Source organism: Myotis daubentonii, chromosome 2, assembly GCF_963259705.1.
Source record: "Myotis daubentonii chromosome 2, mMyoDau2.1, whole genome shotgun sequence".
NCBI lineage: Eukaryota > Metazoa > Chordata > Mammalia > Chiroptera > Vespertilionidae > Myotis > Myotis daubentonii.
In genome coordinates this window covers 107,635,296-107,645,786 of record NC_081841.1, presented here as the reverse complement: position 1 = coordinate 107,645,786, position 10,491 = coordinate 107,635,296, and the positions used below count along the sequence as shown (strand labels likewise).

General features: G+C 37.7%; 1 protein-coding gene across 8 annotated transcripts in view; it reads left to right on the top strand.

The window, feature by feature from the left end:
* PARP4 (poly(ADP-ribose) polymerase family member 4) overlaps positions 1 to 4,551 on the top strand; it is a 138,498-nt gene extending 133,947 nt beyond the window's left edge. For all 8 annotated transcript variants that reach the window (XM_059684146.1, XM_059684145.1, XM_059684150.1 and 5 more), the window contains 2 exons: positions 1,242 to 1,374; positions 4,181 to 4,551. In XM_059684146.1, the coding sequence (XP_059540129.1) occupies positions 1,242 to 1,374; positions 4,181 to 4,358 (311 nt within the window). In that variant the 3' untranslated portion in view covers positions 4,359 to 4,551. The remainder of the gene's footprint in view (positions 1 to 1,241; positions 1,375 to 4,180) is intronic.
* The last annotated feature ends 5,940 nt before the right edge of the window (positions 4,552 to 10,491 follow it).

The window sequence follows — 10,491 nt, the reverse complement described above, 5'->3', positions numbered from 1 at the left end:
GAATGTTCACATTACTTGATGGTGTAAATATCAGTGTTATGTTTAATGGTTTGTTTACTTTTAATGCTTATTTACTACTGAAATAATCTAAACTCAATAAATAACTTTAAAATGTTATGTTGGACAGTATTAAGTACCTGATGTGTATTTGGTCTGAGAGTAGTTTGTTTATACTGATGTGTTGTTGTTTTTACCTCCAGTAATATATGTATTATGTCCATGAGGGACCCTGGGAAGGTGTGGGCTTGGCCTTGCTTGGGATTGATTTTATTTTACATGTTTTCTGTGATCTTATGCACTGTAAGTACTGATGCTACCACACCCCTGCCAAGTGTGAAATAAAACTGGCTCTTCAGCAAAAAAAAAAAAAAAAAAGTAAGGGTGCAAGGTTTTATAGAAAGAGGCAAGCAGGACACAAGAAAGAAGTACTTGGTTTGGCTGGAGGTGTATATCTGACCTTATTTAGAAAGATCAAAGTATAGAGTCAGAACTTGAAATAATTTGATACACTGGTCTGCCATATTGATTGTTTATTTGTTGTGTATTTAGGTTTTCTCTTGAGCTTTTTGTAGCTGAAGTCTAGAAACTGAATTTTTCTCCGCTTAGTTCATGCTTCTCTGGTATTAAAGACTAGAGGCCCAGTGCACGAATTTGTGCACTGGTGGGATCCCTCGGCCTGGCCTGCGGGGATCAGGCCAAAACCGGCTCTCCAACATCCCCCAAGGGGTCCTGAATTGTGAGAGGGCAGTTCTCGGGTGACACACCCCGGAATCGGGCTCCGTCCTCTCTGGTTCCGGGTGCATCACCCAAGAACCACAGCTGCCAAGTTACTTGCAGCTCAGCAGCTCCTGCATTGAGTGTCTACCCCCTGGTAGTCAGTGTACATCATCGCTACTGGTCAGAGCATCTGCCCTCCTGGTGGTCATTGTACATCATAGCTACCGGTCAAACGCTCGGTTGCTTAGGCTTTTAAATGTATAGATGGCAAGAGAGGGGAGGACTGAATCTTATTCAGTTTCCTGACAACCTTCAGGATAATATGACAGGCACATGTTCCAAATCATCCTCATTTTTTATTTAAATAGCAGACAAATTAAGGACCTTGAAAAGTAACAGTGAGTTTTATGATTTGGTATTATGGTATGGTTTTATAATATTATAATTCTTTCATAGAACTTTTATAAATGGGCATAGTTTGAGGTGTAGTTTCCAGTAAACATAACAGAGTTTTCCACTTTTAGGTATAAAAGGAAGAGAACGACTTCTGGACCTGATTGCCACATTTCTGGTATTGCAGTTTCTTCGTACCAGGTTGGAACAAGCTGGAATAGTCTTCAAATCCCTGATGAAATTGGATGACGCCTCAATTTACAGGTTTTTTTCCACTTAACTATATATTTTTAAATATTATTTAACATTTAACTATACTAGTATTTTCCATTTAACTATATTACTAAGCAAATGACTTATATTTTCAACCATTTCTTAACTAAACCTAATATGAAGCCACACAGAATTGTAGTAAGTACAAAGAGAATTTGTTCATAGGTTATGTCTCGCCTGCACTCTTCTGTTGGCAGGGCCGACACAGTATATTTGTCTCTTTGGTTGCACAGGAAAACGCAGAGAGTTTAAGTATAGCTTACACTGGAGTCCATATCATTGGCACCTGGCTTAGAACTCTTTTCACTATAGTATATGGATTCTATATGTTTTTGGAAAATCCATAATATGATTATTGGAACCAGGCTTAGGTCAAAAATACAAATGTAAACCCATATGCTATAAGTCTAAGTCTTTAAAAGTTATAAATTAAACTAGGAAATTGTTAAATAAAATATGTTCTAAAGTTTTACCTTGACAAATCTAACTTCAAAACCATCTAGAAGACCAGATTCAAATTTAGAATGATGGGATGACTTGAAGTTTTATGCCAAAATGTTGCAGTGTGAAGAGATCCAGTTTTCGGTCCCTGGCTGCTAGCCCTCAGCTGACCCCTGTTATCACAAGAGGCCTCAAGCGCACATATGAATATCCCTTACCCATCAGAACTCCATCATACCCCATGCAAATGGCTACCCTTGTGCACGCGCGTGTGCATATACATACACACACACGTATGTAATTTGCGTATGTCTTTTTTAAAGGCAAGATAAAGGGAAAACTAATGAAACTAATAAAAATATTATCTAGGAGGAGGAAGGACACAAGGATGAAAGCTAAGTTTCTCCTAATATACGTTGTTTTATTGTTTTGATTTAGAAACTGTAAATATTTTACATAATAAAGATTAAATATCAGAGAATAGAGCTTAAACATGTTAAATTATACATGGGAATATGCTCAGCAGTGTCTGGGATGTCGGGAAATAAATGGCAAGACAAAAAAGAGGAGAGAATTAGAACCTATAAATTAATGGTCATATGAATCAAAGGCAATGTGTAGACTTTGTTTGGATCCTGATTTGAACAAAATCCATTGTATTAAAAAGACACAATTAGGGAAACTTAAACATTACCTGGATATTTTGTGATATTTAAGAATAATTTATAACTATTTTAAGAGTCATGTTTAAGAAAAAGTTCTTGTCCCTTAGAGGTACATATTTACAGATGAAATTAAAATAAATGAACAGACCTATTTTTACCCTCTTACAAAGAGACACTTCTGTTTTGATCTTCTGCAGCTATGACAGCCTCTAGATCAAGTATTAACAACTTTGAACCTACTTTTGAATTGCATGTCACAAAGTATTAAAGCAAGATTTTTAAAAAGTAAAATATGGCTCTTACTATATTACTGTTACTGTGAGAGCAAAATTGTTTGTTGGAACTGTAATAAATAAAACTTATAAATAATTTTTATTTCCTATTTATTGCCTATTTAAAACTTATTTCTCTTTTTCCTACTTCATGATGTACATAATGTTAATGTAGTAGCATTGCATGGAGGTGTATGAACAAAATTTTCACATTTATCAGGAGGGTCAGTCAGAAGTCTCAAGACGATCTGGATTAAAGGAAGGCCAGTTGATTAGTGAGAACATTTAAAGTCAGTTTTGTTGCTTTCTATAGTTAGTAACTATAAGTAGACTAATAATTATTGAGAAACAGATCTTTTAACCACTTCAGGCCTGTTGCTATTTGGTATGTTCATGGCATCATGATATTCAGCAAATATTTATTGACTACCTACTCTGTGCCAGGGACTGTTCAACATGCATTTTGTTAATCCCCACAACACACCCACAGAATCTCATATCATTATCATAACTGAGGAAACTGAGACTGCCAGTGTGGAATGAAAGGCGCCCAATATCACACAGACACCACTGTATAAGTACAGAATTAGGATTTGAACCCAGGTCTTAACCACCACACTATTCTGATGGCCCTTTCCCAGTTTATAGGGGGAAAAATCAGGAAGATGAAGAGAATCTTTCAAATTTTTAGTTTCCCCCCCCCCCCACAGAATTTTCTTTAAAACTTTAATATATATTACCACTTGTTTACTAATAAGTTTGAGAAGATGACAAAAGAGGAAGCAGCTAATATTAATTTAAAAATTCAGAATTTTTCTGGGTTTAAATAGACCTGAATATTTGACAGTCTTAAATATTCAATAGCATTTAATGGTCACAAACTTGAAGCTTTTGATATGCACATTTTACTAGTTAGTTTATGTGATAGGATTAAATATATGCCAGTTTCAGTTTCATGTGTGACTCTCAGTCATTTTGCAAAAATAACTAGCCAAGTTGAGAATTCCTGGTTCAGTGAAAGGAGAGAGAATTGGAATCCTAGTTTGTAAAATAGAATTGTGTTTGTATGTGAAGAATGGATAGGATTTAAATGGAGAAGAATGGAAAAGAATGACAATAAACAGATGTATAAAGGCTAGAAGATGCTTGAGTTATTCTGGAGGCAGTGAGGAAGTCTGTGGTGCACAGTGGAAGCTGGGAAGTGATGGGTATAATATACTTAAAAATATACTTGATAAGTTAAAGCATGTCAGGCTGGTAGAAGAACTTTAATCAAGTATTAAAGAGAACTGTTTTTCTTAAATATCTTAATTTTTGACAATTATTTTGTCTGAGCTAATGTGCTAGATTTGATACCACATTACATTTCATATTTAATTATATTCTGAAATTGATGGAAACATTGTTTTTTAAATCTAGGAATATTCCCTGGGCTTTTGAGAAAATAAAGAAAGCAAGTGAGTGGGTTAGAAGAACTGAAGGACAGTATACATCTATCTGCCAACGGCTTGAATTGGGTAAAGACTGGGACTGTGCCACTAAACAACTATTGGGAATCCAACCCATGAATACCACCTTTCCTCTTCAGGTTTCTTAATTATGGTCAAGGCTTAATCAGATGAAGCTGTATTTTAAACTTTTTTTCATGCTTCTATCAATAATATTAATAGATACCTATAATGAAATTTAATTATGATTTTATCAAATGTAGCAATGTCCCTTAAAAATAAATGGAAGCAGAATTATTTTAATGAACAAGCAATAGTAAAATAAAAATTACAGTGTTAAGATTTCTTGTGTTCAAATATTTTAAGGTGGTAAAATACACATCTGGATGGTCCTGGAAGCTCATTGCTTTCTCCCCTTCAGGAGTCTGGTACAGACTGGTCCAGCTGGACTAACCAAGCTGGGATGAGACAAGGTCTTTGGCCAATGTCCACAATTCCATTTCCAGGGTCCTAGGTATCCCCCAGTATGCATTCTCCTTGGTGTGGGTCCTGGTCTGCAGATCCCCTGATACATTTATTTTACTTAGAGAAACTGGGTATCCCAAGCAATGCTTTCATGGCTCTTGCTTTTGTTGTTGCATCTCAAATCTCAACACTAAATCCAAGGTCATCTAGATTTTCATCTATGTTCTAGAAGTTTTATAGTTTTGCACTTTACATTTAGGTCTATGCCAGTTTCAGTTATTTGTGTGTGTGTGAAAGGTATAAGGTTCACTACCCCTCCTAGGCCATTTCCTCTCTACCTTTTCATAAAACCTTGGTTTCTCTGGTATACAGTCTTTTGGCTACTTCCTACCTGTCCTCATTGCTGCCATTCACCAACTGCCCAATCCCTCCCCTTGTTCACATGGTTCAGGACTTCCCTTTCTACTGCTAGCCCTGCCTTTATCTTAAGTAGCTTCCAACATCCTGCTGTATGACCCATCCTAATTCCCTGGGCTTGAACTGCAGCTTATTGAATCTTGGTAGAATGCCTTGTGATCAGGTTGGTAACCAGAAGGATGAGAGGCTTGTAAGGAGCTCCCACCTGCCTTCATGTCTCCATGGGAGGCTGTCATGAGATAGTTTCTCAGCACCTCCTATTTCTGATGAGGTATGAAGCTCAGGATACAGCTGCAGACTACCCTCCAACCCCGCCCTTTTAGCTGCATCTAGAATCGGCTCCTCAACAATGATGTGTACCACAACGCATGTCCCAATTATCTAGCTCCTTTGGAAGTGTGGGACAAGGAGAGGTGATTCTTTGACTACTCTTCCTCTTGCTATTTATTTATTATTTTTTTTTTGTTAATCCTCACCCAAGGATATTTTTCCATTGATTCTTAGGGAGAGTAGAAGAGAGAGTGAAAGACAGAAACATCGATGTGAGAGAAACACATTGATTGGTTGCCTTCTGCATGGCCAGGGCTCAGGCCAGGGAAGAGGTTGCAACCAAGGTTCATACCCTTGACTGGAATTAAACCTGGGACCTTTTGGTCCACAGGCCGACTCTCTATCCACTGAGTTAAACCAGCTAGGCATTCTTCTTGCCTATATAAATCACCTAAATCTACAGTGGCTTGACATATCACATATCTTTGCCTGCTTGTCTGCATGACATAATCACAGAAGATAAACAGTCTTTTCATGGTTTATTAGATTAAGAGATTTAAATGATTGGTAATACCCAGTAACACAAAATATGTGAGTAAACAAAGACTTCCTTACATATTTACTGGAAACATTCTAGTAAAACAAAATTTTGCAACATAGATGTTTATCAAAATTTAAATCATACCCTCCTTGAAATATAAATTTCACTAAAAGGAATTCAACTTTTAGAAATTCATCTTACCGAAATATGGACATACACAGAACAAAGTGCAATAAAACTCACTTTAAAAGTGATATAAATGGGTGCCTATGTATGTATTACATAAAAATCTGTCATGCCATATTACAAACTGGTTACCTTTAGGGAGTAGGAACTTTATTTCTATCTTATATATTTTGGGTTAATTGAAAATTTTTTCAATGAATATATATACTTAAATTTTTTAGCTCTGGCCAGGTAGCTCAGTTGGTTAGAGCATTGTCCTGATACATCAAGGTTGCAGATTCAATCCCAGGTTAGGGCACATACAAGAATCAGCCAATGAATGCATAAATAAGTGGAACAACAAATAGACGTTTTGCTCTTTTTCTCCTTTTCTCTCTCTTTCTCTAAAAAAAAAAAAATTATTTCAAGATTTAAAATATTTTGCCAAGTTTTTATAAATTTAGAACCTTCTTTTGTTTCTTCTTCTGTTGTTGACTTGTTGAAGAAACAGGGTTAGTTGTCCTATGAAATATTGCACATTCTGGACTTGTCCAATTACTTCCTTTTCTCTTTCTCCATGTTTCTTGTAGACTGGAAATTAGGTCTAAAGGCCTGAGTAGATTAAGGTTCAACATTTTTGCCCACAAAAGCCATTGAGTATGGTTATTGTTCTACTTTTAATAATGTTTACATTGATCAATGGGTTTCCACAGTGGTGGTGTGTTTCCTCTGAATCTGTGGAGAGATATTTGGCATCCATTTCCTCATCCATCTTTCACCTAATAGTTTTGTTGCCTGAATCATTTTTAGGAAATATTGTGATTCTTTCTTCTATACATATTAGCTGGAATTCTTCTGAAATAATGAGCTTACCCCCTTCAACTAATGTTATTTGGTTATATTTTTTTAAACTTATTTTTTAAAATATTTTTTATTGATTTCAGAGAGGAAAGGAGAGGGAGAAGTAGAAACATCAATGATGAGAGAGAATCACTGATCGGCTGCCTCCTGCTCGCTCCACCCTGGGGGTCAAGCTTGGGTGCACATGTCCTGACCGAGAATTGAACTGTGACCCCCTGGTTCATCGGTCCATGTTCAACCACTGAGCCATATCAGCCAGGCTATTTTTTTAATATTTTTTTAAAATATATCTAATTATTAGAATTGTTGTGTGTCTGTCTTTTATAGACTGAGTCCCTGGAAGGCAGACTATGCTTGTTGTATTCCTAATGCCTAGTAACATCATAGTACATTTAGTAAGCTCAACAAATGACACCAACTCAAATAATGCACCAACTCAAAGCTGGTGATCCTCTCCATAGGGATGTGCCGATCAGAGTTAAATTTAAAAAGTTAATCCTGTAAATTAAGTCATAAAGACTATTTGTGATTCAAAGTGAGAAAAACATTTACCCTTCAGTGGACTTTTCCAGCAACTTTGGGTGACTACCTTTGTCAGTCATTTATAACCCAGAGAAGATACTTTTAACACATCCTCTGATGTGTTTTCTTAAATTTTATTTTTAATTATAGTTTACATTCAATATTATGTTGCATTAGTTACTTGTGTACAGCTTAGTGTGGTTAGACAATCACATACTTTACAAAGTGATCCCCTGATATTTCAAGTACCTACCTGGCACGTACATGGTTATTACAATATGATTAATTATATTCCCTATGCTGTGCTTTATATATTTAGGTGCTCCTATGTTGGGTGCATATATGTTTACCAGGGTTATAGCCTCTTGTTGGATCAATCCCTTTAGTATTATGTAGTGACCTTTGTTGTCTCTTGTAATGGCCTTCATTTTAAAGTCTATTTTGTCAGATATGAGTATTGCTACTCCAGCTTTTTTTTTCTTTTTCATTTGCATGGAAAAAAATTTTCTATCCCTTCACTCTCATCCTGTGTGTGTGTCTTTTCTTCTTTCTGTGTGGGTCTCTTGTAGACAGCATATAGTTGGGTCATGTTTTTGTATCCATTCAGCAATCCTATGCCTTTTGATTGGAATATTTACACAATCCATTTACATTTAGGGTTATTCTTGATAGGTACTTATTTATTGCCATTTTAATTCTGTATGCCTAGGTTTCTCTCTCTGTTTCTTCTTCTCATTACAGCAGTCCCTTTAACATTTCTTGTAATGCTAGCTTGATGGTGATGTACTCCTTTAGCTTTTTTTTTTTTTTTTCGGTCTGAGAAGCTCTTTATTTGACCATCTATTTTGAATGATAGCCTTGCTTGATATAGTAATCTGTTTTGCAGATCCTTGCTTTCCATTACCTTGAGTAGTACTTCATGCCATTCCCTTCTGGTCTGTAGAGTTTCTGATAAGAAATTAGGTGTAAGCCTTATGGGAACTCCTTTGTAGGTAACGGTTTGCTTTTCTCTTGCTGCCTTTAAGATTCTCTGTTGGTCTTTAATTTTTGGCATTTTAATTATGATGTGTCTGGGCATGGGCCTGTTTGGTTTCTCTTGCTTGAGGTTCTCTGTGCCTCCTTGTGTGACTTTTTCCTTTACCAGGGTAGGGAGGTTTTCTGCCATTATTTCTTCAAACACGTTCTCTATCCCTTTCTTTGTTTCTGCCTCTTCTGGCACACCTGCTATTTGAATATTGTTACGTTTCACGTTGTCCCACAGTTTCCTTAAGTTGTCCTCCTGTTTTTTAATTGTTTTTTCCTTTTTGCTTCTCTGATTAGGTGATTTTTTCAACCCTGTCTTCAAATTTACTGATTCAATCCTCAGCTTCCCCTAATCTGCTGTGTATTCCTTCCAATGTGTTCTTTATTTGTTATGCCATTCTTTATTTCCGACTATTCTTTTTTCCTAGTTACTATATCTTTTTTTCATACTGTTGAGCATCTTTACATCATTACTCTGAACTCTGTTTCAGATAAATTTCTTATCTCTGCTTCATTTATCTCTTCTTCTGGAGAATTCTCTTATTCTTTCATTTGAGGGTTGTTTCTTTGTCTCATTTTGGCTGTCTGTTTGAGTTTGTGACTATGTATTAAGTAGATCCTCTACATCTCTCAGTCTCTAGTGTAGACAGTGTCAAATGCTGTTTCTGACTAATTAGATCAGGCAAAGACTCACAGCCTCCAGAGACCACCTCTGCCTACAGACTGATAGGATTCGGACTTGAATGGCCCCAGGCAATCATCCTCAGGTGTGGTGAGAGTTTTTTTTCAACAGGGTGGGGCAGTTGCTTCTGCCTGGAGGCTAATTGTTATTTTTACTCTCTTAGTGGCGTCAGGGGAAGGTGTTTTCCAATAGGGTGGGTCAACTGTCTTCCCCCCATAGAGGCAAATGTCTGTGTGGGAAAGATGTCCTCTGCTGTGTGAGGGAATGACTCAGCCCAGGAAACTGGGGGTGTCTGCCTTCTGAGCTCTACCCCCAAATCCCCAATCCTGGCTTCTGCACATACAGCTCCAGTCCACTCTGCCCTCCCTCTGCCGGAGCACAAAGTGAGTGGCTCCACAGGGAATTTTGTGCATTGGCCCTTTAAGAGGGTGCCTGAATTTCCAGCCATCTCTTTCTGGCAGACAGCAACTCCACTGCTTTTCACAGTCAGATGTTATGTGTGTACCTTTCTCAGTTGTGGTGCTCTCTGCTGGGGGGTTCCAGCTTTGGTATTAGATCCCAGAGTGCTCAGTGGCAACCCCCCACAGCTGAGATATCTGGAACTTCAGTTGCTGTCTGTGGGCACCTGGCCAGCCCATTCAGGCCTCTGCCCCTCCCACCAGTCTCTATGGGGTCTCCACTTTCTGTCCTTGGGTATCAGGGTTCTCTCCTGCCAGTCTTCTGTTGATTATTTAGGAAGTTTTTCTATATTTTAGTTGTAATTCCAGTTTGTTCCTGGGAGCATGTCTGTGCAGCATCCACTTACTTGGCCACCATTTTAAATCTCTTTACCCTATGCTGTACTTTACATCCCTGTGACTATTTTGTAACTACCAATTTGTACTCAATCCTTTCATCTTTTCACCCAGCTCCCACCTCACCCCACCCCCATCAGATAGTCCAATAGAAAACACCCAAGTAGAATCTGGAAAACATGATTTTCAGCCTGATAATAAAAATTGTGTACACTGGCTAGACGCAGGGGTGGGCAAACTTTTTGACTCAAGGGCCACAATGGGTTCTTAAACTGGACCGGAGGGCCGGAACAAAAGCATGGATGGAGTGTTTGTGTGAACTAATATAAATTCAAAGTAAACATCATTACATAAAAGGGTACGGTCTTCTTTTTCAATAGTTTTATTCATTTCAAACGGGCCGGATCCGGCCTGCGGGCCGTAGTTTGCCTACGGCTAGAGTGTACAGCACTCTGAATTGTTGACAGGGGTTAGCCACATCCTAATCTTACACGTGAATTCCTAGGCGCTAAGCTCAGGCTGGGTCTCGCTCAGGATAGTCT